Source organism: Bos indicus, chromosome X (genome assembly GCF_029378745.1).
Source record: "Bos indicus isolate NIAB-ARS_2022 breed Sahiwal x Tharparkar chromosome X, NIAB-ARS_B.indTharparkar_mat_pri_1.0, whole genome shotgun sequence".
Lineage (NCBI taxonomy): Eukaryota > Metazoa > Chordata > Mammalia > Artiodactyla > Bovidae > Bos > Bos indicus.
This window is the reverse complement of record NC_091789.1, coordinates 120,207,412-120,221,288: the sequence shown is the minus strand read 5'-3', so window position 1 is coordinate 120,221,288 and position 13,877 is coordinate 120,207,412. Positions and strand designations below refer to the sequence as shown.

General features: G+C 40.2%; 1 protein-coding gene across 12 annotated transcripts in view; it reads right to left on the bottom strand.

Annotated features, from left to right (window-relative positions):
* Positions 1 to 3,379: 3,379 nt before the first annotated feature.
* The window catches only part of DMD (dystrophin), a 2,362,639-nt gene continuing 2,352,141 nt past the window's right edge, over positions 3,380 to 13,877 (bottom strand). For 10 of the 12 annotated variants that reach the window (XM_070783459.1, XM_070783466.1, XM_070783458.1 and 7 more), the window contains one exon: positions 3,380 to 3,899. In XM_070783459.1, coding sequence (XP_070639560.1) covers positions 3,802 to 3,899 — 98 coding nt within the window. In that variant the 3' untranslated portion in view covers positions 3,380 to 3,801. Of the gene's footprint in view, positions 3,900 to 8,389; positions 8,422 to 8,500; positions 8,555 to 13,877 lie in introns of all 12 variants that reach the window. The other 2 variants (XM_070783462.1, XM_070783461.1) reach the window with 2 other exon arrangements.

Genomic DNA, 13,877 nt, shown 5'->3' with positions numbered 1-13,877 from the left:
TATTCCTGCCTGGAGAATCCCCATGGACAGAGGAGCCTGGTGGGCTGTAGTCTATGGGGTCGCAAAGAGTCGGTCATGACGGCTTGACTAAGCACAGCACAGAATAGGCTGTACCTATTGGACTTGGGTCATTTCTTTGGACTTCCCAGCATCTGAACACTGTTGGGGAAGTCCTCTCCATGAATCTGGGTGGGAGGCAAAGATAGGCTCTTGCTAGAGGACTTGACCTTGCTAATCCTTTCTAAGCCTGCTCTGCAGCTGGGACAGAGGCAGATCAGGACAGGGGTGAGGGGGGTACCCTCTAGTGGTGGTCAGGACTATGTAGGAGAGGGGCGTACTCCCCAGACCAGTTCTGAGACATCATTTTGGGCATGACTTCTGTTGCTCAGACATCTCCTTAGGTCTGATACCATTTATAGTAATAGAAGTGGTAAGCAACGTGTCTATGGCACACTGGTTAATTCATACACTTGTCATTACTAAAACACAAAACAAAACAAACACTATAACCATTGCTGCATAAAAATTACCTCCCAAGCTACAAATGCTTACCACCTTTGATCCAGAAAGCTCACTTCTAGGAATGTGTCCTGCGGATATATTTTCGCACAAGTGAAAAGATGAAACGAGAGACGTGTAGTGTTGTCTGTTAGAGCAAAAGCGGAAAACCACCACCCACATGTCCCACCAAAGGGGACCACTTAAGTAATATCCCACAAATACCCACTGGACTATGAGACATCTATAAAAAAAGTATGAAAAAAAGTGAAAGTGAAGTTGTGTCCAACTCTTTGCGGACTGTAGCCCGCTAGGCTCCTCCACCCATGGGATTTTCCAGGCAAGAATACTGGAGTGGGTTGCCATTTCCTTCTCCAGGGGATCTTCCCAACTCAGGGATCGAATTCAGGTCTCTCACATTGTGGACAGACTCTCTACCGTCTGAGACAGCAGGGAATCCCTGGTTTCCTGGATTTTTTTCCTGAAAAAAGTATGAGGAAAGCATTTTATATGTTGAAACAAAAAGATCTATTTCAATATACTTAAGAATGGATTACTTGAGCCCATTCTTAAGTTTAAAAAATCAAGATGTATTAATGAGTGCATAGAATGCTAGGTTCTAAAAAGTAGGAACCTATGTTTGTAATTGCTCATATACTACTGACACTTTGGGATACACAAGAAATTATTGATATTTATTCAGAGGGCAGTGAGGATGAAGTGGGAATAAGGTAGTGAGGGTCTTTTCACTGGCTGTGTAGATTTTTCATTTTTTGACAATATGAAAGTATTACCTATATAAAAGTGACTAAATTAAAATAAAAACAATGCAGTTGATACTTTTTTTGTAACATAACTGCGTGCTTTATTGAGAATACACAGTAAAGCAGTAATATAATACAATAGTAAGGCATATATTTGGTGAAGTCTGATATGTTGTGAAAATGCAGTAAAACTGAAGTTTTAAAAAAATAATTAGTAAATGTTACAGTGTTGGTGTTAAAACACAATATATTACGATACACAAGTAAGAACCCAGTACCTGAAAACAATGACATAACATGCCATGTGATGTTTATGTTTCAGTTACATTATGACTTACAGTTTACTACTTGGTGGTTATAAGGAACATGAAATAATGTCCAAATTAATGCATAAAATGTAGCAATAAAGCTCTCAGTTTTTATTCAAATATTTTGAGACTCACTCCAGAACTAATGTCTAAAAGATAAAATAAAACAAAAAAGATTAAAACAAAATCAAGCATTCTATTTACCTCTGATTTTAGAATGAAACTTAAACTTCTTAGTAGGAAGTAAAGTAACTCCTTGTTTTAAATCACGGTTAAAAAAAAAAAAGAAAAGAAAAAGCCCAAAATCTCAGGTAAAGAAAAAGTCCAGCGTCACATAAAGGAAAAAAAAAAAAAAAGCCAAGACTAAAATCAAATCTTCATGTCATTTGTTACCTTAGAGCTTTGGGTTTTCTTTTGGAAATTATAAAGGAAAAAGAAAATGGAGGAAAATGTTCACACAATGGACAGGTGGTGAAGCTGTGAAATCAGGTGTGCACAATTATTAGGAACACCCCAAAACCAAAGTGAGGTAGAAATAGCATGAGAAGCCATGTTGGATGTTAATTATCATTAGTAAAATAAGGAACAAAACCCACTCTCCAAAAGTTAATTACACTTGATGTAAGAGGTAACAGATTTGCAAAATGATAGATCACAGGGTGATTTCTATTGAATGGATGATAAAGAAGAGTGAAAGACTAATAAGACAAAATGAAAGAGTAAAGCTTTTTTCCTACCAGTTAGTCCTCTTGCCTGTACTCCTCCTTTCGAACGATTTCTGTTTACTTATATATATTTAACCTGCCTAAGCCACCAAAAAGGGGTTTGGAGTACCTCTTGGAACGTTTGAATCCATTTACATTCCCACTCAACAAACCTGCCTGGAGTTACTTATAGAGAAAAATGCCGAACAGGGACGCAGGGTCCTGGGCGTCTGGGTGGATTTTTAAGTGTCATAATGTGATGGGGCAACTGTCTTCCACATTTTCACAAGGGTTATTTTAAATTATGTCTTGTGGCATTTACAAACTCATTGAAATGGGGAAAAAAACTTACAAAACTGGAAAACCAAGACACCCACTACTGTTTGACTGTGAGAAAAGAACTGCGCTGTAATTATAAAGCTCTCTCTGTAAGGTTATGAACAGTTATCCAATCCTTTACATGAAGAGTGGTCTGCTCTCTCTGAGGGAATCTACAGCCCTCCTGCCTGGGAGTTAAAAATGCCTTCAGATGCTCTTTCATCAAAGCATCACTAACTCTAAACCGTGGCATTGTCAGCAGCAGGAAGCTGAATGAATCAACCAGTGGATTACTCTGACATAAGTCCTGTGTATTCATTCATATGTCCCTTAAAAAATTCAATACTCTAGTTGTCAGTGGAAAGTTCAAAATTAGAAACATCTGGAACCCTAGACCATGTTTTAGTGTGGTAGTTTCCTTCTGGCTTCAGGCTCCAGGGAGGATTCATTCTAGACCAAGCAGGTGAGCCTGGGTGATGAGAAGCAATTTCTTTCCATTAGGAAGTGGCAAGAACATTTGAACGAGAAATTTTAAATGTCTCTTGAAATTTATATTTACCTGTATACCTACAGTGCTTACATACCGATAGACATATAGATGTGTAAAATGAAAACCCATGGCCAGTCCCACTCAGTCAACAATTCCTAACAGAGCTATGTGAAGTAGTCATTTGGTGGTCTTAGAGGAAGTCCTATCTTTAATATGCAAGAAAAGAAAAAAAATCCATGAATTTCATATGGATACCACGCTAAAAGGATGCAAAACAATGCGCTGCCTCAGTTTGTGTTTGTGTGTGTGTGTGTGTGTGTGTGTGTGTGTGTGTGTGTGTAGGTATGTGTTTGTTTTTAGGGGTTTTTATAAACAACTTTTTTTTTATAAAGCACACATTAGTTTACAATCTTTCTTTATAACTGTTATAAAGTTTTAAACAACCCAAAATGCGTTCCATATAAAGAAATGGCAAGTTATTTAGCTATCAAGATTTTACATGTAGTTTTCTTATAACTTTTTGTACAATTGCATAGACGTGTAAAACCTGCCATTGTTAACAAAACAATAACAGACTTAGAAACTACTGAAATCTACAATATAGTACCACTACCCTTCACAAAAATATAGATTTTTTTTCTTGTAAACTCTTACTGTCTAATCCTCTTGGTTGTATGAATATTATAAAAACCATGCGGGAATCAGGAGTTGTAAAACATTTATTCTGCCCCTTCTTCATCTGTCATAACTGAAACTAAGGACTCCATCGCTCTGCCCAAATCATCTGCCAAGTGGAAAAGGCTTCCTACATTGTGTCCTGGAAAACAAAGAGAGAGAGAGACTTGATGCAAGGTGCAGAGATCATCACCCCAACTCTTTGCTGCTGTGGAAATCATCCCCCGTTTCTAGGTGAAGACAACACAGACGCTGCATCGAGGGGGATACACAACAGGGCTTGGTTTTTCACCAGTGTTCCAGGAAGAAGCAAAGCCTTGTTAATGAAGCCATTCCACATTGTTAGTATCAGCCTCCTATCAGGGATCAGACTCTTAGCATCATAGAAATGGCAAAAGTCCAAGATTATACTCCTCTTCCCTGTAGATATATATCAGGATTCCATGGAGAAGAGCAAGATTCCTGTTGTAAGAGGAATAATTCATGGTGGCATGTATCTTTTCCACCTTGTTGTAGGAGAATATTTACTATGTACTTGTATTTAAAAGAAAATTTGTTTTTACTATCAAACAACCACCACCATAACTATCACCACTACCATCACCACCACCACCACTCTACCATAGCCATGATGTGAAGTCTTCATCTCAAGGCTGTTACAAGCTGTTGGCTCACATCTAAGGCTATGGTGGAGGTGACTGTTTTCTCTATGTTCTTACTTGAATTGAAAGATAAACAATTGACCTTTTTATGTACTACTAACATTTGAATTAGAAAGCTTCAGGAAAAAAAAATCACTTTTGGCTCCAAATTATTTGAGAGCCTAATTAGAATATGACCCACATGTGTAGCATGCCTTTGTATATCCTGTGAATCCATTTTTGATCTCCTCCTAAATGAGGGTTAAAGAATAGCCTTTTAATAATAATACGACATGACCTAGTATTAATTCCCCAGCATGGAGCATAAAGGCAGCCCAATGTCTCTTGGTACTTTGTGGTGAAATTCAGATCTAGAGTAAGATAATTTGAGACATACTTTATGACTTGCCTTTTCATGTATGTCCCATATTTTTATACGGCTAATTTTAATTCTTGGACATTATTAAATCATTCTACTATTCAAGTACTGCCTTTGAAAGGAAAAATGCTTTACTAGGCTATTACTACCTTGCCATGTATCAACTTTACAGATTCCCATAATAATTGTTAAAATCCCTATAAAAATTAAAGATAGACTAGGGCAGGCATTCTAGTCTTAATATTTATTTCAAGAGACATATCATTTTTAAATATACGAGAGGATCTGAAGAGGATTCATAGGCTGGCACTTAAACAGCCATGGCACCAGATCAAGTTAAGACTTATTAAAAGTTTAAGGCAGTGCAGCCATTTATATTATGGTGACCAAGTTTGTAAATCTCTTTGAGCTTTATTAGGGCAGAAATTTTCAGTGAGGACTAATTGTGCTGTAAAAAAATTTACTCTGGATTTTGGGTTTTCTAAACCATAAAAACCACACAAAGACATAGTGAGTCCTTTGCTGCTCCTCAAAGCACAGATATCAACCTGATGCCAGCAGGTTAGAGAACTTCTCTTGTGTCTCTCTGGGAAAGCTGTACAATTATTCATGTGTGGTTGAAAATAGATGGACTAACTGCAAATTTTAAATTGCTTACAATCTTAACAACAGTCACTGAAACCACTAAAAGCAAAAACCCAACATTCTTACAACCTGACACCTAAATATAATTCCAACCATTTCTCATGACCCACAGCTGCCTATAGTATAGTCTACCTGGTGGCTAGAAACATGTATTATGAAACAGGCCAGAAATCACTCCCCCCCCCATCAGCTGATTAACAATGATTACAAAGGGCCTATTTTAGACTGTGTACCAGGAGATGTAGAATGCGGTTCAAAAGATAATCAAAACAAAGAAATGCATTTATAGATTAGGTAGCCAGGTGGTACTTTTCCTACTCAAAATGGTGTTCAGTTACTACACGGAAGAAAAAGTCTTGAGTCTCTTAAGAGGCCTAAGTTCTAGGGGTATCTGCTGTTTACAAAGTTACCAGGTCAAGCAGAGGGTCATGGTTCTTAATATACCACCACACACATGCCCACAAAATGTTAGGTGGCCGTTAACCTATCCAGATGGTTAAATGTTCACAAATGACCTCATGGCTGTCCAAAAAAATGAAAGTATCTATATGATGCCCTTCATGACTGTGTTTACCTATACTCATTTCACCAGAAAAACAATTCTACAGTTTTCCATGGAGGTTTTCCTTCGAGCAAAAAAAAAAAAAACCAATTCTCTTGCTCAAAATATTGCCCCGAAGAAATCATACACCTGAACCTGCTGGAGGCATAAAACCACACACAAGTAGGGACACAGAAAGTAAAGGTTTGTATCCTGCGTCTATTATCCATGTGTGGAAGGCAGCAGACTAGTGAGAGCCTTCATTTCACCTGACAGATTGTTCTAAAGCCAAAATGAAAATCTCGTAACTAGGAGCACTAGAGGCCCTGAAAAACAGGCAGGATTCAGACATCTGCGATGAGCTTCAGGCACAAGTAGACCGAAAAATCTGTCTATAGCAAGTATTCATTTCATCCATTCTTAAGCAAGGACTGTTGACGAGAATGGCACCGTGCATTTAACATTAGGCTAGCTACATGTTTTTCCGAGTCGGCGTGAACTGTGACACATTGAGTTGCACGCGCCACCTCTGCCTCAGGGAGCTGTCTGCTGCGGTGATTGGAACTGAGAATTTCTGGCAGAGCCCCAAGACCTCAAGAGCAATCTGGCACTCTGTTTTTTAAAAAACACCATTCCCAAAGAAATGGTGAGCATTCAACTCGCCAAAGGAACAGCCAGAATACCGTGGTGAAATGTGCTTATCTTCTCTCCTAGAATGTAATCTTGGAAGAAAATATCTGGTCTACTGTACATTTGGGGGTTATTTTCATAACAATAAAAAACATCACTATTATTTTGATTCCCTGACTTCCTGGAAACTTGTCTGACTGTAATACACCTCAGGTAGTAAAGTTTCCACATGCCTGTGGGATTTCAATCGCATGTGCTGGTCTTTTCTAAAAGTCATTCATAAGAGACATATGTTCAGGGTGGTTAAAAAAAAAACAGTGCAACTTTTTACCACAAGTTAGAATAAATTTTAAGGGGAACTTACCATCAGAGTGAACCCAAGAAGTCTCACATTAGAAGGCAAACCGTCAGGAGCATTCAATACTTCACAGATTCAGGTTTCCTGTTTCTCCTCCCAGCCCACCACTCCCCTCCCTCGGACCCACAAGCCTTGGAAGGGAGTACAGGTGGAGACACACTGGAGGGTCATTCAGTCGATTAGACCTGCATGGCATGGTTTGGCAGAATTTCCAGTGTGACTCCTTACATTTAAATGAATCAGTGGCTACTCTTGTCCATGCTCTTGCTAAGGATTCAGAACCCTCTCCTAAGGACTCCCCACCCATCCAGCCTGTCTCCCACCAGAGTATACGCTATTGCCACCCATGGGAGAACATTCCTTCTCGCTTCCTTCATACTCAACTCTTGGTAAGCACGATCTTGTTTCATTTGGGCTGTCACTCAATATGTCATTTCGTGAGGTAATTCAGTGTTTAGATAATATTCCAGGTAGTATGCAGAAAGAAGTGGCTTTTACTATTAAACCCCAAACCACATTCAGTGATAACACTGTACCCTACCTATAAAAGGCATTAAAAAAGTCCCTCTAGATTCCAAAATTCACTTTTTATTCCTGACTGGGTGTGGGTCTATTTGGCTCCAGATGCCAAGTTAAAAACAAACAAACAAACTCCTCTAATGGGCAAGTTGAGATGTCATATGCTTTTCACACATTGTTTTCTAAGTGGCAGTAAAGCACATAGTTAAGAGCGTGGCTCTGGACCCAGACTGCCTGGATTCAAATCCTGGCTCTGTCACCTTGGACACCCTGCTTACCCGCTTATTGACTCAGTTTCCTTATCTTTAAAACAGGGTTGATATGAGTACCTACCTCAGAGGCTTGTTGTGAAGATTACATAATGAAAAAGATGGCAAGTGCTTAGAAAAGTCCTTGGGAAACAGTAAGTGCTCAAAAAAAAAAAAAAAATGTTAGCTAAAGTGGGAAAGAGAGAGTGTAGGAACCAGGAAAAAGAAAATGAAAACAAAATGAAGTCATCCCAGAAGAATAAAAACCAAGGGCACTGGCAGAAAACACTAGGGTCTTGGAAGTGGAAGGAAGCTTTATGACTCATCGACTATGTGCGAGGCTAAATGTATTGTGAAGATTTTGTTTGTGTTGCAAATGGCAACAGATGATGAACTTCAGGATCCCAACTTAGGGACTTTGAAGGGTTGCCCTTTAAGAGAGTCCTGTTCCCCCAACCCCTGGTCCTGTTGTCATGGTGATGACAATGGCTATGAACATTTGAGGCATGTTCCTCATGAGCTGCAAGTGGAGAGGTGACTACCATCCTTACATGATGACACGTGTAATACACACATGCGCGTGCACGCACACAATTCTTACACAGACGCCAAACATAGAAAGCGGGATGAGACAGACAGAAGCCATGGCTGTGAGCCTGAATCTCACTAACCTCTCTCATTGGCTTCCCAGGGGTATTTCTTCCTTTAATAATAGAGAGAGGAAGAGGCAGAGATATCAGAAAGGAAAAAAAAAAAACATGCATAAATATACAGTTTCATACCAATTTGCTTCTTTTACCAAACAAATGTTGAGATGACAATTCATTTATCCCCTTCTGGAAAAAAAAAAAAAAACAGAAACAAAAAACCCAAAAGACACATCCAGTCAAATAACCTTTACATACACTTAAAATCGGTGTAAACAGATAACATGATCCAGGAGACATCACTCAGAAGATCCATAGAGCTCATGTGTTTAAGTGGATGAAAGCTGGCTTGGCAGGGAAACCTGACAAGCTGAAGATTGTTTTCAAGGGCAACTGTAGAATCTCAAGTTTACTGGCCAAAAATCTCAGAATCTCTTCATTGTCCACTTGACAAGCAACACCCAAATCATACACGGTAGTTGGTTTGGAGTGCCAAAAATCTGCACTGCGAAAGCAAGGTGGAACACTGCTTTTTAGAGCCTAGACCCCATCCTCTCGGGAGAACTTGTTCTGTCTGATAGGAGCTCAGCATGTCTGTGACGGGACTGGGGGCATTGGAGAAAACGGAAACAAAGCAGGGAGGAGTTAAGTCCCGCTATGGGCAAGCCACGGAGCACAATTCAGCAATGAACCTTCACCTTCCACCTCGTGATTCAGCAGATTCCGGGAGCCTGAAGGGTCAGCCACAGACCCCCCTGGCCTTGTTGGTGTTCTAGAATCCTATGTCTGTACATGCGGTTATGTGTTTTCAAAAAGCAGGCTGTGCTGAGAAAGTTTTGCTATGCTAGTATTTATAACTGGACAGAAAATGAGGGACTGCTGATCATACCTGGCACGTCTCGGGCACATAATCTCCTTTTTATCTCCAGGGTACCCCAAAGTGAAGTACTGGTTGTTAAACTTTGGCTTTAATAGTGAGATATTTCCTAAAACAATCTTCTCTGGAGTCCAGTATGTAGAGCGAGATATAAGCAGAGCAGAGCCCCTTCCCCCAACAAACCATGGTCAGTGCGCAAGCCATGGCTTCAAAAGGACCTACGAACCCAGGATTCCTTGTCGAGAGCAAAGAGGTCTGGAGCTACTCATCCAGAAGAAAGCTTTCAAAACTCAAGCCTAGGGTTGAACTTCTAGCATACAGGTAAAGGTTTTCTAAGTATGACCTTCTCTTGCTTCCCCCTTCCTTCCAATTTTCCTGATTCAGCCCTTTCTTGGGGATACAAAAATGGCAGGCATGGTGATGTAATAAACACGGTCAAGGTATTCACGATGCTCTTCAAACCAGAAAAGAGAGAGAGACAAAAAAGTACTGGCTTAGCAGTTGTGGGCATTTCCAGTGGTAGGACCATAGCAGACAATGGGAAAAAGGAAAAGGGGAGAACAGCATCATCTTTGAGGGCCCAAACCCAGCGTGAATAAATCATCTATTCTCCTTGACACCACTGGCAAAATGAAAAAGAAATCTTTTACTTCATGGTTATCCTGTCTGGTGGTAGAATTAACTCTCTTCCCCTATAAGACTATATGAGCTCCTTGAAGGTGGGTCCACATGTTGCTCACCTACCTCTCTATCCCTGATACCTCTACTGTACCTTGACACCGTGGGTATTTGGTAACTGCCAGGTGAACTAAGGTAGGAAGGTCACCACACTAGGTCATGGCCAAGAGTCCTTTGATGTTTTTGGATACTTGGCCTTGCTTGCTATCCTTTAGCTTGGATGCCAAGGGCTGCTAACTTGTTCTGGCTTGTAACTTGGGTCTATTTTTCTATTTTTTAAATTTAAGTATAGTTGATTTACAATGTTGTGTTAGTTTCATGTATATAGTAAAGTGATTCATATATATATGAATACGTATGTATGTATGTTGTGGTGGTTGTTTAGTCACTAAGTTGTGTCTGACTCTTTGCGACCCCATGCACTGTAACCTGCCAGGCTCCTCTGTCCATGGGATTTCCCAGGCAAGAATACCGGGGTGGGCTGCCATTTCCTTCTCCAGGGGATCTTCCCGACCCAAGGATGGAACACACGTCTCCTTTGTCTCCTGCACTGCAGGTGGATTCTTTACTACTGAGCCCCCTGGGAAGCTATATATGTGTGTGTATGTAGTATGTATGTGTGTCACACACACACACACACACACACACACACACACACACACATATATATATAGTTATTTATTCTTTTTTGGGGGGTAAGTTTTTTTTAAGAATTTTTTGATGTGGACCATTTTTAAAGTTTTTATGGAATTTGTTACAATATTGCTTCTTTTTTTTTTTTTTTAGGTCTTCAACATACACATTTATTATTTTTTTTAATTTTATTTTTAAACTCAACATCACTCATTATCAGAGAAATGCAAATCAAAACCACTATGAGGTACCATTTCACACCAGTCAGAATGGCTGCGATCCAAAAGTCTACAAATAATAAATGCTGGAGAGGGTGTGGAGAAAAGGGAACCCTCTTACACTGTTGGTGGAAATGCAAACTAGTACAGCCACTATGGAGAACAGTGTGGAGATTCCTTAAAAAACTGGAAATAGAACTGCCTTATGACCCAGCAATCCCACTGCTGGGCATACACACTGAGGAAACCAGAAGGGAAAGAGACACGTGTACCCCAATGTTCATCGCAGCACTGTTTATAATAGCCAGGACATGGAAGCAACCTAGATGTCCATCAGCAGATGAATGCTTCTTTTTTTATGTTTTGGATTTTTTATTTTTTTTTTTGCCACCCATCATGTGAGACCTTAGTTTCCCAGTCAGGGATTGAACCCACACCCCCTGCATTGGAAGATTAAGTCTTAACTGCTGGACCACCAGGGAAGTCCCCATATACTGTTTTTCTGATTCTTTTCCCATAGAAGTTATTACAAAATATTGAGTCTGGTTCCCTGTGCTGTACAGTAGGTCCTTGACTAGGGTGTATTTTTAAAGACTTCAGAACCTTAGGAAGGTCAGGGTTGTTAGAAAGCAATGTGATTTAGTTCTGGAATGTAATTATAGTTACTAGAATGATAAAGGTTACAGATCTTTATTAGTTCTTCACCAAGCCATATTCAGAGCTCAGGATCAACTGGTCACTGCTGAAGGTGCAGCGGATGCTTTGGATTGTTTCAGGCACCTCTTCAGAAGCCATGCTTTCTGTGAAATGGACCTCCCCAAGTTACATGATCCCTAAGTTCTTTCAAAAACCCTCCCTTGTCACTTTGGGTTCTGGTGTGCTTATTAGCATAGTACAAACGGAGGTCCACTGTGTGTTTAAAAAGACTTAAAACACATGTTTTCTGCTTGTATCAGGAGTAGTTTCTATGCTGGCAAAACAGAGGCTCACTGGTTGCGTCATTAAACAAAAATCTTTACTAATAAATCAAGTACCAGATAAAAGTTGCATTGCAAAAACACATTCTTTGGAAATGAGTCTCCTTAGACTTTGGGTTAGGGGGTCCATCTGGCAATGTGGTATGCTGTCTGTCAGGAAATGAATCAAGAGAAAGAGGAAGTGTGTCGGGGAGTCCTGAGTCTAAATAAAGGGCTTGATCAGGTCTGGAGAAGTCGCATTTCCTCAGGCAGTGGGAACCCGAGATGATTGGCTGTAATTCATTGTTCAGAGTCATAGTCCCAGGATGTTCCTATTTCTGGGTGTCTTTATTAGCTTCTGTATCTCAGTTCACTGACTGTTTTTAAAAGTTCAGGAAGAATGAGTCCCTTTTAAGGATCTCTGTTTCATTACAAGTAAAAGAAGACTGAAATGGCTATAGTTGATTGAAAATGCAGGGTCTTTGGTGAACACAGATATAAATGTATAAATCAATTCAGAGGCAAAGTTTTGCTGAGCTTTGCAGCACTGAAATCTGTGACTGTACATACATCATGAGCTAGAGTGGACAACAATGTAATCATGTAAAGCCGGAGTTGGCAAAGTTGCTCTGTAGAGGGCCAGACAGTAAGTATTTCAGGCTTTGTCAGTCACATGGTCTCTGGAACAGCTCTTCAGCTCTGGCACAACTATCTGCCCTTGGAGTGAGAAAGCCTCTGTAGACAATATGTAAATGAGTGGGGGTGGCTGTGTTATGATGACAGCTTAGTTATAAAGGCAGGTAGTGAGCCAGATTTGGCCCACAGACTGCAGTTCACCGACCTCCGATGTAAAGGAGCTTGGATCCTTTCTGGAAGCCTAGAGGAAAGAGAAGGGAGCCCCAAGGGGGCCCGGGACTAGGATGCTTCCATCCATCTGCAGGCTTTCTGTTGTTCTTCCATGAAAGAACCACAGACAAGGCTTGAATTGTAGGTTTTGCAGAGCTGTTGGGTTGCTAATTTAGAGGCATTTAACAGACTGTTATGTGGGCTTATCTCGGAGGGGGAGTATGAGAGAGGATGGCATGGGGCTGTTGGGGATAAAAATAATGTCAGCAGGTAAAAGATGATACAGGCAGCAGACAGACCCGACTAACAGTGCTGACCACTTCCTGAGTTGTGTCACTGCACTAAGAGCTTATCTGGGATCCTATCATTAATCTATATGGACAGTGACACCTCATTTTTACAGGGGCCAATACAAACCCTGACTAGGGAAGCATTTTCTTTCATGAATGTGCATGCATCAAAAAAGCTCTTTGTTTGACTGCTAAATGATCAGAGATGTGTGGACAAATCGCTTCAAGAGTTGATGTTAAAATGATGTTTATTGTTCGTTCTAACCGGGTAGCATTCCTATAGAATGATGGTGGGGATTTAGAAATTATCTTATGATAGATAATGATTCTTATTACAGTAGAGTTCAACTCCTCCATTTATACACAAAGGGAGAGATTATATAGATAGATTAAATAGATTAACTACAAATTGGCTAACATTCTGGGTTTAGAATACACCAAGGCCCTCAAGCTCCTCTGGTGGTTGTGAGTAACTAACCAGAGCTAGAGATTCATCAGGAAAGATAGGATTGCAAAGCTAAACACGCATACATGCTCAGTGTGAACTCCCTGCAGTTTAGAGCCATTCTGAGACAGGGTAGTGCTGACTATCACCTGATCACTAAGCGGAGGAGCAGGCAGCTCCCTTTATTAATTCGTAGAACAGTTTAGCAAGGCCATCAAGATAAAAGCTGAAGCTCAACTGAACGAGGCTCTTCCCTCCTTTGGGTATCCAGGTACTTCTAGTGGAATGGTGAAGATTAGCTGATACCTGAAGAGTTACTGCTAAGTCAAAACTGTGGGAAAGTGTAACAAAAAAAGTTGTGAATTTAAAGTACACACTCCCCTGTTTATATGTTTTATATTTATGAAAAACATAATACTAAAAAGTCTTTTCCTCTGTGGGCAATTACCTAGCAGGGTTAAGGAAACCATGAGGTGGTATTTAATAGCACTTTTCCACTAAATGTCAGACCTTTGGGTCTGACATCTGTTTTAAGTTATGCAAACAGCTGTCCAAGACAGCTGTAGCAA